Source organism: Frieseomelitta varia, unplaced genomic scaffold (genome assembly GCF_011392965.1).
Source record: "Frieseomelitta varia isolate USP_RPSP 00005682 unplaced genomic scaffold, Fvar_1.2 scaffold_520, whole genome shotgun sequence".
Classification (NCBI taxonomy): domain Eukaryota; kingdom Metazoa; phylum Arthropoda; class Insecta; order Hymenoptera; family Apidae; genus Frieseomelitta; species Frieseomelitta varia.
In genome coordinates this window covers 218,413-239,210 of record NW_025110280.1, presented here as the reverse complement: position 1 = coordinate 239,210, position 20,798 = coordinate 218,413, and the positions used below count along the sequence as shown (strand labels likewise).

Sequence of the window (20,798 nt, the reverse complement as noted above, 5' to 3'; positions counted from 1 at the left end):
TACCAAAAAAAAAAAAAACATAATGCGCCACTTCCAAATTTTATCCATTTTATAAGGATATACCAATCAAGCTGAAGAAGTCATAAATCGCAAAGCCGTAATCATTTTTTACATTACTGTGTATCTTATTCCCATATATATAAACATAATATTAAAACGATTTTACATTAAAAACAATGTAACATTGGCGACACGATATGCAAATCAAGCGCGTATGTATGTATGTATGTCGCCACACGTATATAGAGACAAATTTTAATAAACGATCGTTTCTCTTGTTAACTCCTCTTCACGAACCCGAAGGAACTTGTATCCAACGACTGGTAAGTTTGTTAATTGAAAGTTCTCGATAGCGTGGGCATCAAAGAATTTAATCTACCGTTTTTATGAAGAACTTCCACGAAACGCGATACACAGGCGTGCCACGGAACGAGATGAGATCTGTCATTAACGAGGAGTCTTTCTTTCTTTCTTTCTTGGTAAAAGTGTCCATTCGGCGAGAGGCTGCGGGCGTACGGGCGGTATCATAAAGGACTTGTCGCCGGAAAGTCCCACGTGTCTCGACGGCCGTCGTGGGGATGACGACGGCGCCAGATTCGAGAGTAGACAAGGAGAAAGGAAAAAGAATACGCTGCGGCGCAGAATGCCAGAAGTTACACATATTTATGGGAGAGGATACGATCGAGAGGAACTTTCGGCTCGTCAACTTTAAAATCGTCAGGACTTTTCTGCAAACGCAAATTCTTTTCATATAGATATATTTAAAATATAATATTTAAATAAAATATTACAGTATTCAAATAAAAGAATAAATCATAGTTTTTCTATGTATATATATATATTAGTACTTTAGTAGTATTGTATAGTACTTGGTTATATAGCAGTATAGTAATACAATATAGTAATATAATAGTTATATATATAGTTATACTATATTGTATTTTAATTATATTTAAATATAGTTAAAATACAGTATTTAATACAATATTTATATATATTAACTATATTTAAATATAGTTAATATATAGTATTTAAATATAGTTAAATATAGTTAATATATAGTATTTAAATATAGTTAAAATACAGTATTTAAATAAAACAATATCATGGTCTTTCTCTCTTTCTCTCTCTCTCTCTCTCTCTCTCTATATATATATATATATATATATATATATATATGTATGGCCGAGCAGATATACATGAGAAAAGAAATTTTTAATGCGAACGACAAAGTATTTGCTCGGCAACTTTCTATGTCAATAACTCAGATAAAAAACGTGGTAAAAGAACTGTCGTCTATCGGTCGGTGATGCTCGATTTAGCCATCGCGAATATTTACCAAATCGTGTTTATTTGGTTCGTTTTAGCCGATGATTAATGGACACCGGTTCGACATTCAAGGGGATATCGGGAACGCCTGGCAGCGAGATAAAAGGACGCGGAGAGCCCGCAGGTGGAGTTGATTGGCGCCGTTTTATCAGACGGTTCTTTAAAAAAAAGCGAACATCGAAAACGCTTTTAAATATGCAAAAACACGGAGAACGAAACGGGGCTCGACCAATAAATCGATCGTAACTTTTTTGCTATAATTAACGTGCCACCGCGCAACACGTTGACGTCCGAACCTATCCTAACCTGTTCCTGGATCGGGAACGTGTTTACGCCATCTTTCAACGGCACAGCGAACTTATCTCACTCCAAAAGCTTCCCAGCGGTAGGTAAAGTACCTTGTTCAATTACCGCCGTCCGCGTAATTTCCAATCGAATCGTGGCGATCCCGTTGTCGAACGGGATGAATTTTAAAAACTGCTCGCGGCGAGGCAAGGGGAGCCTTTCGTCCGAGATAGACGGTGAAAGGCAACGAGAAGCTTGGAGATAACGAGAAGGATCGGCAGCGCGACGAGACTCGGTGAGACCGGTCATTCCGCGCGGAGGCTGAATTTAGAGGTTAAGAGTCAGGAAGAAGAGAAGGCGGCGGTGGAACACGGGTGTGTCGAACAGTACACGTTCTCTAGTGTGGAAGGGGAGGGAAGGAGGGAGGTAGAGCAGGGGCGGGGCCCCTGCTTCCACCACACACAGATAAAAATAGATATTACGAGTTTACCGCGGCGCCAAGATTGCGGGGTATCGCGACGATTACGTCATCGGTAGTAGCGCGAGTGGTTGGAGCAAGGACGCTTGTCGCGGTCGTCGTCGTCGTCGTCGCGGCGAATCACGAATTTTTGTGCCCGTCTACGAGATCGTCCACAGCCAGCTTTTCAACCCATGGGGCTCGCCACGATCATCTAAGGTTGGCGGACGTCAATCTTAACTTCTTGCGCTAGTAACTAGTAACTGGTTGACGGACCATAACGAGTGACCAAACCGTATAAATATAATTCGTCATCTTTTTGAATTCATCGGTACATCGCTGGATAGAAATTACTAAGAAGTAATAAATTTATTATTTGTTTTTTGCCTGGGGGTTGTACTTAAGTATACTTAAAACTGAGGAAATATTGCAATTTTGAGCTAAAATAGTGGCACGTCGTTCCAGTGCACAACGATTCTCAGTGAATCGCGTTCCTTTCACAGTCCCTTTCTTACGCATGTATACCGATAGGAATTTATCGTTCTCTGAAAGTCGATGTCTGATCGAAGCTTAAAACACAGTCGAGATTACACACGTGTTCTGAGAATACGTACACGTGATATTTAACGTCGATTTTTTGTTAGTCTTTCCTGGAAGGGAAATGAGATTTAACTGACAATCGCGATGTGTTTCTTCGCGATTGTCACGAAACAGTTTTCTTTTTTCTCTTTATTTAATAAAACAGATTCAAGGATCAGTTTCCTTTACTACGCGTAAATTACTTCCGGATAAAGCGAACATTGCAACAATTTCTTGTATACAGTCTGCTGCTCAAATTAAATCGATGATTCGACGAACAATCACGCTATTTGGGAAATTTTATTACTCGTAAAATATGTATTTTGGTATGGAACATTTTATTCTCAAACTATTCTATCCAATGTGTGTATGGCAAGCTAATAACACAAGTAATAAATTCAAGGAGGCGAAACACTGTGATGTCTGAATGGGCCAATTATCTGAATCACTGAATCAGCAATATGCTAATTACACGTGACAAAATTATTTCACAACACTGACATAAGATAGCATACCGTATTGTAATATACATCGATATCGTGCAAATATCAATGGATAACATTATCGCTATAGTTTTGTTTTGTCACTGCGATACATATTATTTGCAAAGTAAAATAAAAAAAAGAAAAAAATCCTATTAGAAATTGTCGTGTTAAGCTTGTCTTAAATCTAGAAATGCACAATACGAAAATCACGGCGTGTTTGTCAAATGAATCGTAATAAAGTTTTATTAAGAATTCAATTGTTTGGCCTGCAACGGCCTAATGCGTTCCATTACATCACAACGTTCATAAATACTGTTTGCGTTCATTCCAACTTCAACTATCAATAATTCAGCGGCTATTCAACATTTGTGCTTGTCATTATTGAGCCTCGCATGCCGAGATCAGTTTTATCGATTACCAACGGCGTTGTAAGACTATCGTGGAAACAAAATATGAGTACAGAAGCACTCTTACGAAACGAACTATTAACCCTTAATTACTTACTCGCAGATATTCGTATTTTTGCCATTACCGCAGCCGTGCAGTGTCCGACATTACTGCTATACATTGGCATCGTTCTCGCAACAGAACGAATTAATAAATCCACTAATATTTACAGGATATTTATTAAACTATCGCGTTACAGTTTGTTTAACGCTTCAAACTTTCAAATATCGTGAACCTCGTTTAGAGTTTCCAAGTTTCAAATTTCATTAAAAAAAAAAAAAAAAAAAAAAAAAAAAACGTGATCTATGATATGTAAGAATTAAATATTTTCAAGCCAAGACGAGAATGTCTCATAAACAACAGGCCACGAGATAGTAATAATCGCACGATGATCACGGGCTACGTGTTGATTCGATGCGTGGTAACCGACCACGTAAAATATTATGAGCTGTACAAGCTCATTCGCCGCGTTTGCAATAAAGCTGTACCCTTCTAGGTGATAAATGGATACTTAATCCTGACGTCTCGCCAAGATATAGCCTACTAACATCGCAAGCTTCTGTCTACGTTGCTACTGAATGTCCTTATCCTACTTTAACATTGTTTTCGCCCTTTCGAGGCTTCTACTCTTAACAATCTCGTTTCGTTTAGTTTCTTATTATGGTTATATCGTTGTTCAACTCTTCCTAAATTTCAATTCTCAAATTTCAATTCTCGAACGAGACATTTTCGCGTGTCCAGTATCACCGAGACAAATAGTTTCCTTTCTTACGACGTATCTCTTTTTTTTTTCTTTTTTTTTTTTTTTTCTACAATTTGCGTGCGGTTGTCAACGAAGCCTGACAAATTACAGGCTAATGAGCTCGTGCATACTGTCTTGAACATTCACATCGCGTCTCGGACGCGGCGAGCGACTCTGGAAAATTGAAAGCAAATTGTGCCCTGTAATAAAGCAATTCTGGCCGGTACACTGAAGATCACGATAAAAGAGCAATTGTGGAATTCAGCTGCAGCTTGCAGTTAACTGTCCTCGTTTGTGTACCCGCGGCACTGCTGTATCATTTCACGTCCTCCGACCAGATTATACGTCTAGCGATTTTACTTGAAGGACCGACTTCCGTTTAGAGATATTCCAGCGGTGGCTGCGGTGAAAAAAAAAAAAAAAAAAAAAAAAGAAAAAATCCTCGCGACGAAACGTTTTATAGAAATAATCGAGAACAATTTACTTTTTCAGACCGCAGGTTGAGAACGTTGCATACTTCGCGCAGTGTACATGCTTGTACTTCGTGCCTCGAAACACGGTTATTTTTGCACACTGCGAGAACACGGTTTCCGCGCGACCGCTACAGCTACTTATGGCAATTGGTATGCAGCCGGGGAGAGATCGATTCCTTCGGGTGACTCGCGATCGTTCACGATTTTCTGCACCGTTAGGAAAATTTTCTGCGCCCGAAACGAGACAGGCCACGGATCACACGAGGTCGATTGATTATGAATCGCGCGTTGCGAATCGTCTGGCAAAAGACGACGAGAAAGGAGGCTAGTGTATTTAGTGCTCCGCGAGGCCACGAAACCGTAAATGCCACCGGCATGAATTTTCTTCAGGCTTATATCATAACCCTATTCTCTCTTCACTCAGTCCATCATTTCTCTCTGTCGTTAATCAGGAGGATTGTCAGTGATTAGTATATCGACGAGGGACAGATATTTCAATCGAGATAAGACACGAGTGATTCGATGAAACTACGTATGCACGGGGATCCTGTCTCTTCGTTCGGCTGAAAGAAAGGAGAGCGAACCGCTTCTTATGTCGAAGAGGCGCAAGTGGCTTTCCACGAAGCAATTAACAGCGCGCGGCGCGACTATTTCCGACTATTTTCGTGAAGCAGCCCACCTCTCTTTTGGTCGGTTAGAAAGTCTTCCGATTCGAGGGTGTCGCATCGGGGGGTATAAAAAGCTGCGAGTTCTCGTGGCGCGAATTCGCAGAAACGGCTGTAAATCATTGCCGGCGAACGGAGAAGGAAGATTCGTAGGGGGTAAATAACGGCTGCTAATAAATTCGGCGGTCGACAAAAGAGGGAAGGAAGAGGGAGAAAGCACGTGGCGGCGTCGAAATTAGCCCGGAGCCGCGTCGAGATCTTTGCCAGAAGTCGAGGAGGAGAACCATCCGATAAATTGAACCCGATTTGTTTATCGATATCCTTCCCTTTACCAGCAGAAAATTCGACGAGTCGATTTTGGCGAGTCGCCAGACAGCCTTAGTTTTATCAAACGATCGAAAGCACGCCGCAACAATCGTGATCTCTGATTTTCGAGTATGTATGTATATATGTGTCCACACACTTGACATTGTTGAAACAGCTATCGAATTACAAATTTAAATGCTCTTAATATTAATATTTTAATTTTAACGATTTTAATATTTTGATTTTAATAATTTTAATATTTTTGTTTTAATATTTTAATTTTAATAATTTTAATAATTTTAATATTTTAATTTTAACAATATTTTAATAATATTTTAATAATTTTAACAATATTTTAATATTTTAATAATTTTAACAATATTTCAATAATATTTTAATAATTTTAACAATATTTTAATAATTTTAACAATATTTTAATAATTTTAACAATATTTTAATAATATTTTAATAATTTTAACAATATTTCAATAATATTTTAATAATTTTAACAATATTTTAATAATATTTTAATAATTTTAACAATATTTTAATAATTTTTACTATCTTTTAATAATGCAGACGTTACGTTGTCCAGGATAGGATGTGTAATCTCTTAATTCAGCAGCTTGTTTCGATTTTTGATTCGCGTACATTAAAGAAGAAAACAAATTTCATAATTACGATATGACACGGGCGATTCAAATTTCACGAATCGTAAACTCGGAGTCTGTCGGTATCGGCAATTGCGAAACTTGGAAGAAACCTCGAAACATCTGTTTGAATTCGACGCGCACGTATTGACAAAATTGTCACGAAGCGATCGACGAAGCTCGATCAGAGGGAATTAAAAGGGAATTAAACACAGCCGATTCTCGGCTCTACGAGTTTTCTTCCGCGATTAACGGTTATCTGTTCCCTCCACGTCGTCCTGATCGTGAAATCACAGATCCCCAGATGATGCCTCCAGCTGATAAAGCCAACCCGCTGCTTGCCCGAGATAGTGCATCGTCGAGTTATCGTGGAATATTTCGAAATTCTCACGACCTACAGGAACAGCCTTGGCGATAAACCTACAAATCCGCATTGTAAAACGTGTTTCATAATCTCACCAGCTCTATCTATTAGATTTCTTCTTTCTATTATCTTCCAAAATAACGTGTCGTTACGTTAAATTAATTTATTGTAGCTAATAGTCTCCGCAGAAAGTGACTTTCACCTCTAATCTAAAATTCCTTAACGAATCCAAAATTTTGAATTTTCTATTTAACAAGAGAATGTGTTTGATCAAATACATCGAGTCTAAATACTAAATGAGGTTCGTTCATTATTTCTGTCGAACGAGAAACACAAAGTACCAAAGTCGTAATTACTTGCAAAAATTTAAATGGCGACAATGTTTGTACGAAAGTTTCAGAAGATTTAAGATAAACAGCGTAGATAAATCTATCAAGATCGCCAAATTGATTCTAGTCAGTTGATACCAACCAACAACTACATTTACCAAGACGAAACGATAAAACGTCTTTAAAATTACCGGACGACATTTAATAAATATTGCGCGCATAGTATGTTGGATCTCGGTGTACAAATTCCCCCTGACTGTTGCTTGATAGATAGACTCTGCTTATAATTAATTAGCTAATTCGCACGTTCATCATGTAACACGATACTAAAATATTCCACTGAAGCAACATTTCACCGTACGTTTCTTTGTACGATACTCGCAACCTGCTAATCCTACGTTTATTTTTCCCCGATCGCGAGGAAAACAAGCATCCAGCGTGTTTAATCATAATTTTCATTCGCAAATAGAAGAATTACAAATAAATTACGCTCGATTGCAACAAGTCTAACATAATACTGGAAAATATAGTGTAGCAACAGCGGAAAATCATACGGCACTACTGAAAGAGTTGAGTAGATAATTCCCTTATGGTCGGACATTCTCAGTAACGAAGCGTATAGAATAATAGAGCAGAGAATTCTGCTTTGACGTTCTTCTTGAATCTGAGGCTGTCGACGCAATTAACAAAAATGCTTCAGAAGAAATGTACTTCTTTGTCGAGTGACATCAGTTTCTATCATGGAAACTCTTATATTGAGTCACACTCGACGTTTTTAAATTGCCAAAAAAAAAAAAAGAAAGGAAACGTCTGGAATGGTTTCAGCGATTACACGTGCATGATCGTGTGTGCGTTGCACGCATTCTGCGTTGGACAGAAAACAAACGAGTGGTAACGATCCCGCCGATTCGATTCTCTCTGCGCAAAGGCGTTGGATAACTCCGATAATTTTCATTCGTTTCAGTAATAATTCTCACGGTGTAACGTTCGCTATCGGCCGGAATTAACCGCGATTTACTGGCGGAGGCTCGGGCAAAAACAATACACGGCCAATTTGTGCTGTTTGCACGCGTGCATCGTACCGATATTATTGGCACCCGTTGCTCGAGATATCGATTTATCGCGCGACTCGCGATACCGCAGCTGGAAAATCTTAGCACAGGCAGCGCCTATAATGCAAAAGTTTAGTGGCACTTGTGGATGTAAAAATATAATGCGAAACAAATGGATATAGCACAGTGTAAAAGTTAAATGGTATTTATGGATATAAAAATATAATGTAAAATAAATGAATATAGTATAATATAGTATAATATAGTAATGAATATAGTATAATATAGTATAATATAGTATATAGTATAATATAGTAATGAATGTATGGTACAATACAGTATAATATAGTATAATATAGTAATGAATATGGTATAATACAGTATAATATAGTATAATATAGTAATGAATATAGTATAATAAAAAGTTGAATGGTACTTATGGATATGAAAACATGAAAAGTTAAATAATATTTATTGATATAAAAATATAATGTAAGATAAATGAATATAGTATAATAAAAATAGAAAATGCCATAGTGATTGGTTATTTTTGTGAGTAACTTTCACCAGGGACCAATTAATTCTTTGAATGAAAATCAGATTATTGTGCTGATAATGTTGATCCATTGATAATTGATCACGACACTGTAAATATCTTGGTCTCTTTTAGATTTCATAAAATTATAATTATTTCCAAATGTAATAATAATAATAATAATAATAATAATAATAATAATAATAATAATAATAATAATAATAAGAGGGTGTCCCAAATTTTTAAACGTTTAAACTCGGGTGTTTTAAGGGGGCTGACACGTCAGGAAACGTAATGCACTCTTATCTTATAATTTAATAATATTCTGCAAATTCATCGAGTGTAAAGTTTAACAATATAGATTCGAGAGTTGCGGATGAAATGTTGAATTAAAATTGGTCCCTAATGGGTCAACGTCACAACGTGTTCAACTTGAAAAATTCTATCACCTAAATTAAAAGAGAGAGAAAGAGAGAGAACGTGTCCTAAAGGATTTTAAGCGAGAGTATATTTCAAAAATTAAAAAAGTTTACGCGGAAACGTTCCCCGCCGACGCGTTTTATCCGAAAAGAGCACGAAGATCGTAAGATGAAAATTCTTCGGCCGGGGAAAAATCTAATTGCGCGAGCCCCGCAACGTAGCAAGTATCGGGAATACAGCGTTCTAATAACAGTTTCAAAGAAGCCACGGCGTGCTTTAGACTTTAGTCACCGGCTCGCTTTATCGCTGATAATAGTTTAATTGTTAAACGAAGTTCCGTAAAGTTGCCTCGCTGGCTCGTTTCTTTCTTCTATTTCCCTCTCTCTTTCTCTCTCTCTCTCCTTTCCCCATCCCTCAGCGTGAAGGATAGCCTCCCCCGATAACGCCTGGGAGCAGTCGCTTTCGCGGTGCATCTGTTTTTTAATTTAAACTTTCGCCACCAGGATTTCTCCGATTAGAGGAGTTCGGGAATCGAGCGTTGCCAACTTTTTCAACGATTTATCGGGCTTCCTGGTGCTCGTTTCGCCCGTGTTTGCCGCTGCCTGCTCGCAAAACTCTCACATCCTCCTCAGAGAATTATTTTCTTCAGTTTACTTTACACATGGATCTGTGTGGTTTTTGATATGTTGCACATATTATAAATATATTGTGTATATTACATATATTGTACATATTATACACATTATATATATTGTATATTACACATATTATATGTACTGTATATGTTATACATGTTAGGCTTATTGTACATACTACACGTATTAGATATATTCGAAATCATACATGTTACACATATTGGCCAGATTATACGTATAATATAATATATTATACTGTAGTATAGAATATAATATTCCAGTATATACTATAGTATACTATATCTATATTATAGTATCTACATAGAAATATAGTTTACTACAGTCTACTATAAAATATATTACACTCTACTATAGAACTGTATATTTTACAGTATAATATTTTTATAATTTCTGCTTTCTACAGTGTAATATATCATACTTGTCCATTTTTCTAATATATCATACTAATATAGTATAATGTATTTATAGATAGTATATTATAGAGTAATAGTATACTAGTATAGTATAATGTATCTATAGAGCGTAGATACATACAGTATATTATAGAGTATAGTATACTAGTATAGTATAACGCATCTATAGAGTATATATACATATAGTATATTATAGAGTATAGTATACTAGTATAGTATAACGTATCTATAGAGTATAGATACATACAGTATATTATAGAGTATAGTATACTAGTATAGTATAATGTATTTATAAATAGTATATTATAGAATATAACAGTCTACTATAGTATATAAATTAAAAATATATTATAATATATAGTACGTAGTACGTAGTACTATAACCATAGTATATTGTACGTATAATATGCCTAATATCTGTAGCATTAATATAAGTGTAAAAAGCAAAATTATAATACGTGTTAATATACGTTTGCATAGTACGTAAAATGTGTATAATAAATAACGTCTTATAAATAAATAAATTACAATATCACGCTGCAGTATAAAAATTGCAGATGTATCGTAGAATGTATTTTATATATTACTTGAATTTGCCATTTGAACTCGTCAGCCGAAGAAATTCTTACGCCAGCGTGACAAACATCTCTGAAAAACGACTCGACAAGGAGTAACAAACGGTGGATCGCGGCAGTTTCAAACAATAGCCGCCTGCAGGGAACATAATGATATGCAAATAAGTAGAACGATGGAGAGGAGCCAACGTCTTTATCGGGTATGGCGATTGCCTGCGTGCGAAAGCGGGTTCTTCGTCGGTGACTGGCCGTCGTAAATAAAACCGGCGCGGTGAAATTACAGTGGAGCGTAACGGCGTAATACGCTCGATGTACGGAGAACGGAGAAAAATGACTGACTCTCCTCGGTAGGTTACCGTTTCTCCCCCGTTTCCGGCAGCGGCCCCGGATCGCCTCTCTTTTCTTTCTTCTCATGAACTTTTCGTCTCGTCGAGCTGTCCCAAGCTTCCTGACACAGTTCCGCACTGAATTATCAACGCGCGTGTATTACAATCATGGCGAATGATCTATTGTGCCATTGTTTTATTTCACACAGTCTTTACAATATACTGAATATATATTATACTGATGATTTTATGGCAGATGATTTTCTGTGCGATTTTCCGCGGTATTGTTTCATGGAACACAGTTTTTATTGAATACGTGTATAATCCAGTGCATGTGTGTGATATAATATGCCATGGTTCTAGTTTCGGTAGATGATTTTTTGTCTTATTGTTTCACTGAAACTTCCACTTTTTTTTTTTTTTTTAATGATATGTGTAGTATAGATACTATACTGCAGCAATCTATACTGCTATATATACTGTACTATACTCTACTATATGAACACTAAAGACATATAGTATAGATACTGTACTATATGATACTATATATATACTAGTATACATTAGTATATATTAGTATACTATAGTGATATAGACACTACAATATAGTTCACTATACTGTGGTATGGATAGTATAGTATTTTGTAATATAGATACTATAGTATAGTATAGTATACTATAGTATAATATAGTACAGTATAGACACTATAGTGTAGTATACTATAGTATAATATAGTACAGTATAGACACTATAGTATACTATTCTGTAATATAGATACTATAGTATAATATAGTACAGTATAGATACTACAGTATAATATAGTACAGTATAGATACTATAGAATAATATAGCACAGTATACATACTATAGTATAATATAGTACAGTATAAATACTATAGTATAATATAGTACAGTATAAATATTATAGTATAATATAGTACAGTATAAATATTATAGTATAATATAGTACAGTATAGATACTATAGTATATTATAGTATACTATAATTACGATAAATACTATAATATAGCATAGTATATAATAGTATAGTATAGTATAGAACAGTACTATAGATACTATAGTATATTATATTATAATACTAAATTTCGTAAATAATCTGTGTTACTGTTTTACCCATTTCCACGAACATTTTAGAATATTTAAAATAATGAAATAAGATAATTGTCATTGACAAAGGGATTTAAACTGGACAGAGTGAAAAATTTGCTCTTACTGCTCTTGCAATGTAACATCCACCATCGTAAAAACATGAGATTGAATGCTCATCAGAGATTAATGTATCACAACGATACACCGATTAAGTATCCGAAGCACACGTGTTCATAAATAAGCGCACGCTTATTCGAAACCTTCAGACTTTCTGGAAAGTAGATCAGGAAAAACCAAGCATACCTCTCCTTTTAAATCACCATCGACGAAATTACCATATACGTGTACATTAACCGCTAGAGTTTTCAAAAAATGGGGAAAAATAGAATTTCAAACGGCAGAATTTCAACTGCCGGGCACCTTGATCGTGCATGCACCCCTCGTTCGGTCCACCCTCCCTCTCTCTCCGTCGGTCGTGCATCTGACGACAGGAAGATAGAGACAGGGTGAGAGAGAAAGGGAACGTTCATCTGAACTGGCGTAGGGACAACGAGGGAGGTTCTCGTTGTGTCAGACTGGGGGATCGTTCGATCTGTGGTAGTTGGTTTCGTAGCCAGGGGGCCCTAGGACGCAGGGATTGCCACGATCTTCCGTTACACGTTGGCCGAGGGCGTGTGTACCGATTTACAGCCAACAGTCACGGCATCGGCAGTCCACGCGATAGCTTGGCGTCTTCCTTTACGTACGCCGCGCCGCTGTCGTAAATAAGCCGTTATCTGCGACGATTTTTCCACCATTTTCGCGCCCTGTCGTGATAAATCACACGCTGCTACGTTTTCGGGGTCGTCGTCGTAATTTCTTCCTTCTCCGATGATCTCGTTTGCCAGAAAGAGTCTCGGTTTGTTTGTTCGATCAGTCGGACGACGTTCCGTGAAATTTATCCAACCCGTAGGAATCGAAGCTTTAACCCCTCTTGGCGCTGGCAAACTGGTTCGCGGACCGTAACGAGTGACCGAGTACAATACAGTATTCGTCGTTTGGATAGAAATTGTTAAGAAATAATGTAATAACTTATCATTCGTTTTCCCTAGGTTACATCTAAATGTAACTTAAAACTGAGAAAACATCGCAATTATCGGTACAATGTTTGCGTGGCACGTCTCGACGACAGGAATTCTTATGTTTAGTCACACTCGACGTTTTTAAATTGCCAAAAAAAAAAAAAAAAAAGATAATTGAAAAATAATTTGGAGTGCAAATGGTTAAGAAAGCAACGATTCTTGTAAAAATCGTGAATTCCAAGATAAATTCAAGAAAGAGGAAGTATCAAGTTAAGAATTTATAGACTATGGCAAAAACCAACGTCAAGGATGAATTCAACCGACTATGGACAACATTAAATCGAATGAAGATTCAGAATGTATTAGTTAGCTTAACCAAGAAAAGAAAAAAAAAAAACTGATTCGATTAAGGACAAAACACGCTAAAATAACTCATAAACATCTAATTAAAGAAGACTGACTCTTCCTTTTGCAATAAATGTGAAAAATCTGTCACAGCTCACATTCTGTACGAATGCATGAAATTTGAGTGGATTTCATCTTTGCCTTGACTTTTCAAAATCATCCGAGAATCATCACTTGATGGACATAAACCTATACTACAAAATACACATAAGTGATTATTAATAATCGATATGTCGATGCGAACTTCAAACCTGTACAAGAAAAAAAGAAAAAAGAAAAAGAAGTAACACTGTCACTTTCTTCTGACCGAGGAGAAAAAACTCTTGATTTACTTTACGTAAGCTTCGAACAATTGTCGGACAATGATTCCTAAAAATTTCAATCATCTTTGTACCTATCCGTTTCGTGGAACAGGGGAACACTCTGAGTACACGGCTCAACTCTCCGCACAGTCTATTACGAAACCAAGCCAGTCACAGCGAGAAAGAAGAAGAAAAGAAAAAAAAGAAAAAGTCGCATACTTTCTCGCGATTCCGGAGCAGAGGTCGATCGTGAATGAAGGATCGCACGCATCGAGCCGTGCGACGACGAGCGCAAGCCGTCGAGTGTGTTAATGTGTTTTTCCCAGTTGGGTCAAACACCCTAGGCTTAGATAAGGTTCCCAACCTTGGCACGGCCAAGCCGGCTAACTACTTTACGTATGTAGGTGCGCGTGTACGCACGATGCACACGGTCGTAGTCATTACACGCTCTGCCATCGAGAAACGAAGAATCGCGAGGAATGCGAGAAGAAATAGTATTATACTGTTGATATATGTAATTGTTATTAATAGTGAGTGGCTGTACGTTGTTTCTCGCGCGATAACGTGTATCGTAAATACATCGAAATTCTCCACGGCCCGGTTCTTAACCTCTTGCGCCGGAACGACATTTGGCCCAAAGTTGCAATGTTTTCTCAGTTTTTAAGTATATCGAAACGTATAACTCGGGCAAAACAAATAATAAATTTATTACCTCTGAATAATTTCTATCCAGTGATATCGTATCAACGAGCTCAAAACGAAAACGACGAAATTATCGTATATACGGTTCGGTCACTCGTTATGGTCCGCAATCAGTTGCCAGCGCAACGGGTTAAACGAGTTGTTAACCTCGTCACACACGTCGAGAACATTTGGCCCAAAATTGCAATGTTTTCTCAGTTTTAAGTATACTGAGACATAACCAAGGCAAAACAAGTAATAAATTTATTACTTCTTAGTAATTTCCATCCGGTGATACACCGATGAATTCCAAAAGAAGACAAATTATTGGATTATTGGTTTGGTCACTCGTTATGGTCCGTGAACCAGTTACCAGCGCAGGAAGTTAAAAAGGGCAAGATGTAATAATATTGATCTTCTCTTCGTTTAATTTAATAACATCGAGCTCGATAATTATCGAGTACAATATTGCTAACACTAGAACTACCAGGGTGCTCAAAATGACCAATTTATAATTTTTCACGGGGAGGAAATTTTATATATATATATATATATTTATACAGGGTGGCCACTGAAGAACTGAAGGGTTTGAAAAAGTCACAGCTTGTTTATTTTCAATCTTTGTTTATCTGCGAGCGGGATAATGGTGGTCATTTGAGGGATGTTGCTTTTCACACACGATACTGAAAAGAATCCATCAGTTTTATATCCAAATGAAATAATAAAAAATTAGGAAAGCATGTGTTTGGAAAAGGTTATTTCTGTTTTACATCATACGATCTTTCAGTGATCACCCTGTGTAAGTATACTATTGTATTTTCACAGACTCGAATGATTTCTAGTAAAATGTACAAATCCTTTCTCTGCTATAAATCTTACGCTTCGATCTTAGTACAGAAAAGTATGAATCTTACGTTAGTACGAATTCTGTTCGTGGAACACGTGTACGCCCACAGAAACAAACAGAAACATACTGGACCTTTCGTTTCGAAGTGAAAACTAAAGGTGAACTTTCACCGGCCGTAAGGTCTGCAAGGGTTGACGGTTGTTCGCGTAGAGATTTCGTGGAACTGTTGCGAGTGTGACGGTGGTACAGTTGGAGCAAGAGCGTGGCAGAAGCGAAGAAAAGACGCACGCACATGGTCGGGTTGCATGGTAAAGGTAAGCAGTAAAAGCAGTGGCCATGTCGCGTATATATATATATATATACACATATATATATACATATATATCGGCGTCAGACATGACCCTTGTCCTTCAAACGGCCTTTCTACGACCGTGTGCCTTGGTGTAGGTATACCATACGTGTCGCATACCTAACGACACGCGTAGCACACCGAGAAAGCCGGCCACCGACGATAAACTTCTGATTGTTTGCCTTTCGATCTACGTGCCTGTGTTTTTGCCGCCTGCACGCCTCTGTATACAGACTGTATCAAAAGATTGTAGGAAGAAAGAGCGAGTTTTTAGTAAAACACGCAAGGATTTAGTAATTTTTCATTTAAATAACGACTCCAGGTGGCGTCAAATGGCGTGATACACATCGAGTATTTTTTTCCTTTTCTTTTTTTCTTTAGCTAAAATTTAGCTAAGATCATTCAATTTTAGATAGAGAATGATAAGACGCGTACGCTGAGTTAATCTTCCTGGTATACTGTAAATCTCCGTTATTAATTTTGTTATTAATTAGTATCTTCTCAATGTATCGAAATTTTAGATGAAAGGTGCGATAAAACGGCGCGCGGGATTAGGTTTCTTGCGATCCATCACACACTGAGAAACTTCTGTTAAGTTCGTTTGCAGTAGACTCGATATTATATGATAAGGTGATGATCCAGTGAATAATCCTCTTAAAAATCGGGGCTCTGTTACTCGCAGTTCGATACGATAAAAAATGGCGCCTGAAGACTTTCATTTATTCTGAGTTTACTTAATTATTCATAATCTGTTGTCACGAGGTCTTAGAAGTGACAAATAATGCAATTTGGTAAATTTTTTTTTAAGGGATAGAAACCGATATGACAGATAGAAAAATGTCCCTCCGATTGGCATGTTATGTTTATAGATATATTTTCTACGATATACCTATAAAGTTTGCGCGCAACGTTTCGCGCAGCTCGCGTGCAACAAGTTGAATCTGCGAAATTCAAAAACAAACGCACGATAAATACCGGTGGCTCAAGATGAAGGATCAAAGCCATGGAAATTCCATTTGTCTTCAAATAAACTTTATCGATACGCCAACTTCCACGTTCTTCCAAAATCTCTTATATATGTATATGTGTGTGTACAATATACACATACAATATATATAATATATATAAAACATGTATAGAGTAACCTGAAAAAATGATAAAATACACACTAGCTCGCGAAAATATTTTTCGATTGTGCAGAGACTACAAGATATTACTATACCTGTATTTTACAAAAGTGCGTAATCAGTCAATCGTGTGCTAAAAAAAAATACCACACGACGTATCCACGTTGTACGCCAATTTTACGTCCGCAAATAAAACACGTAACTCGTCGTTTTCACGTTTCGACACTCGAAACGCCGAAAATGCTTTACATAATACGCGCGCGTATGTCAACGTGTGAGAACGTTGTCTGTGGTAAGTACCGGAGAGTATGTCTCGGCGCGAAAATCGACTCGTAACAGAGAGTTCCAGGCCACGAAAACCAGAGACTGTAAACCGAAATAGTTTGAGGTTTAGGTATTATACCCAGAGACTGAAACCGAAATATTGTGAGGTTTAGGTATTATACAGTATGTATTTGCTCACATATTAACGTAATATAACCGCTATTTGGGAAATCGGTTTTAATACCGGTATAAGACAGTCATATCGGTGTTTTCATACGTATTTTATTGGTATTTGATGTCCACAATGGTAAAAATACCGAAATATATACCGATACGGTACCGCTTTACCGACGAAAACACATTTTTCATTTTCTACGTACAGTGACTCTTATTAATACTCGGACATCGTGCTATTCAAAATATTGTTGTGGATTTCGATTGTTTATAATAGTAAATTTGGATTAATTTTTTAATAATATAATACAACATTCATTACAGTTTATAGTAACATAAATTTTATTTATTTATTGCACATACTTTTCTCAATATCAAACAATAAACTGAACTATGTCGAAATGTAGCGTGGCAAAAATATTCGGACATTTGAGGAACTACAATATTTGAACCTGAAAATTGTTGACATAAACAGTAATTAATATTTTGTTAGGTAGCCCTTAACTTCAATAATATATCGTAGACGCTTAGGCATATTTCCAGTTCCAATTTCTTTTAAGTAATTTAGCGGAATATTCTTCCATTCTACGATTAATCGTTGTTTCAACTCCTCTTGCGATTTATCGACGTACGACAATTAGTCATTTCTCACCGAGAAAAAGGAAAAACGTATCGAGAAATTGGTCATCTTTTAAAATGAAGTAAGAGTATCGTGGCTGAAGATATTGTATGAAGATACAACGATGAATTAGTATTAGAAATAATAAACGATACGTGAATAAGCGCCATCAAATTTACTATCGGCAGCTTTATGAAAACATTTAATCATTGTCTCCTTTTCCTTTTCTAATATATTAATATTTTATCTACCGGTATTATGCCGAAATACATCTACCGACCTAACATCGTTTTGACAGCATCGTACCGGTATTCGCACCATTTCCGTTTCATCAAACGTAATCGAAATAGTAAATAAACCTAAAAATACCGGTATTTTACCGATTTATCCGTAAATGCCGATTCGGCCTCTGACGAAAACGCGTCTGGATAAACTAAGTAAAGCGCTCGAGAAACTTTCCGCTCTTACGAAAGAGAGCCGGGTCTCTTGTCGCCCGGACACTCGATATTACCAGGAAAATCAGTCGGTCACCTTGCAAGGAGAATTCCCTCCGTGGGTACGAGGCAGATTGCGCCGCCGTGTGTGCACTCGCGCGTTTGATTGAACAGCCGAGGCGATAGGAACCACGACGAGAGAGAGAGAAAGAGAGAGAGAGAGAGAGAGAGAGAGAGAGAGAGAGAGAGAGAGAAGATTTGGAGCCAACCGGTGTTTACCCGTGATAACAGTAGATGTACACGCGGCCAGTGGCGCCTATATTGCAGCCAATGACGGATCAAACAGGGCACACTGCCATCCACCAACACTGTCGTTCCCGGTTTGTTTGGCCGCGCCTTTCTAAAATTACACGCACGCTCCGCCGCGCCTGTGTAATCAAGGCGGCTGCGTAATCCCGTTTTGGAGATCCTGTCGTTTCGTTTTGTTGACGGAACGCAGCTGCCGACACGAGCACACCGCCCTCACATTCGGACACACGCCGCTCCACGAGGAATCCCCGGCTCGAGGCGTAAAACGTAGATGGAACTTGTTGGATGGAGCGTGTATCCACGAGATTTACGAGTCGAACGAGGCGAGGGATTGGAGGCGATATATATATATATATACGATTTTCTGTTGGGATTGCTCGCGGTGTAGAACGACCAGACGGAAATATGCGAAATATGCGATTCCCAGTTGAATGGGATTAAACCGGGAATCATCGGCGGGATCCACGAAACGCTCGACGACCAACTGGGAAAACCTTTTTACCTGGGCTTTCGTTTCGAGTTAAAAATAAACGTATTATTTTAATGCCAAATACTCTTTCCAAAATTATCTAATAACGTCGTGCTAATTGTTCCGAGCGGTGGACTTTAAAATAGTCGCCTTAGGTAATAGCTTTATTTAAAAGAAATTCCTAGAATTCGCACGGTACCTGCCGCAGTTTCATAATCGCGCAACTAAAAATATACGCGGTTAGAAACTCGGTTTCGATGCTATACGCGTGTGTTTACAATTTTCTCGCGAAAAACTTTTAAGCAAAAACGAAAATTTGATTATCAAAGGTTATGGCATTTAACGGCAAATTGGAACGGACTCGGTTTAAGAAATAACACGCAGGATAATGTATACACCGTAATTGAGATTCCTGCGTGGAAATGATTCATAACTAGCGAAATGATACGATCGAATTGCACACGATACAAATTGCGAGCGTTATAGACTGATATAGCCAGCATAGTTTTCTGAGATCGGATTGATGTTATGAAGCGAGCAGCGCGAATCGCTTTGCGACATTCGTTTAATTAGAATTGCAGCAACCACCAGACCAACTGCTATTAATTTGCAACTGTTTATTATTCCTCTCCTAGTGCTTGTTACGGTAAAAGTACCTTGCTGGCTGACTGAACGTGTCACCGAGGTGTTCACAACGTGTTCTCCAGCGACGCACACAGCGCTGCAGCGGAAAAATCCTGCAGTCGAGACCGACTTCGGGAGGAAAATTTATTTCTTCAGCAGAGTACACGAATCCAATCGATCGCCAATGTCAGAGAGGCACGAAAAAAAAAAAAAGAAAAATGGCACCGACCATCGCAAGAATCAGCAAACGTGGCGAAAAGCGAAGCGAAGAAAATTGCTTCCTCTCTATTTCCAATTCCTCGGCAATCAATCTCTGCAATCTCAGTTAATAGACTAGAACCAAGCCAGATAGTAAACTAGGAATCATTTTCTTGCGTGTAATCGGAAACTTAGAGAAACTGGACGACGACGACGACGACGACGACGACGACGACGACGACGACGACGACGACGACGACGACGACGACGACGACGACGACCAAGTAAGATATGAAGCTAGTAGCTAGCCTTGAGACGAGTCCTCAAGGGACCAAGACCTCTGACCATGGGACGTTTTCATTTTACATGAACCTGATCACTTCGTTCTTGACCACTGGTTATGTTCGTCAGTATAATCAGAGAGAGGGGGGGGGGGGATTTTTTCTTCTTTTCCTTTTTTCGTAAATAAATATCATTCGAGAAGAGATCTTTAATTATCTTTCGATAATGATAGCATGTTTCAACGTTACGACAATCGATTTTAATATCGAACTTTACGACTTGTTCTTTCTTAGTATTAAGTATTTTCTCTTGTAATTACGTAATAAATCATAGTGAGTATAGTAGATTATTAGAATAAATTATAGAGGAAATTACAGCGACTTGGTTTGATGTGATAAATTATAACATCAATAACTCAAGTCAAAGTCGAAGCTCTGTTCTTACGTTTCCTCTTT

General features: G+C 37.6%; 1 protein-coding gene across 1 annotated transcript; it reads left to right on the top strand.

Annotated features, from left to right (window-relative positions):
* Positions 1 to 15,677: 15,677 nt before the first annotated feature.
* LOC122533338 lies at positions 15,678 to 20,375 on the top strand. Its single transcript, XM_043662956.1, has 2 exons — positions 15,678 to 15,808; positions 19,875 to 20,375. The coding sequence occupies exons 1-2, from the start codon at positions 15,787 to 15,789 to the stop codon at positions 20,198 to 20,200; spliced, it is 348 nt and encodes a 115-aa protein (XP_043518891.1). The 5' UTR covers positions 15,678 to 15,786; the 3' UTR covers positions 20,201 to 20,375.
* Positions 20,376 to 20,798: the final 423 nt, after the last annotated feature.

Coding starts and splice junctions, on each gene's coding strand:
- LOC122533338 (XM_043662956.1), top strand. CDS start 15,787: ATGGTCGGGTTGCATGGTAAAG. Junction 15,809..19,874: donor GGTCGGGTTGCATGGTAAAG/GTAAGCAGTAAA, acceptor TTCCTCTCCTAG/TGCTTGTTACGGTAAAAGTA.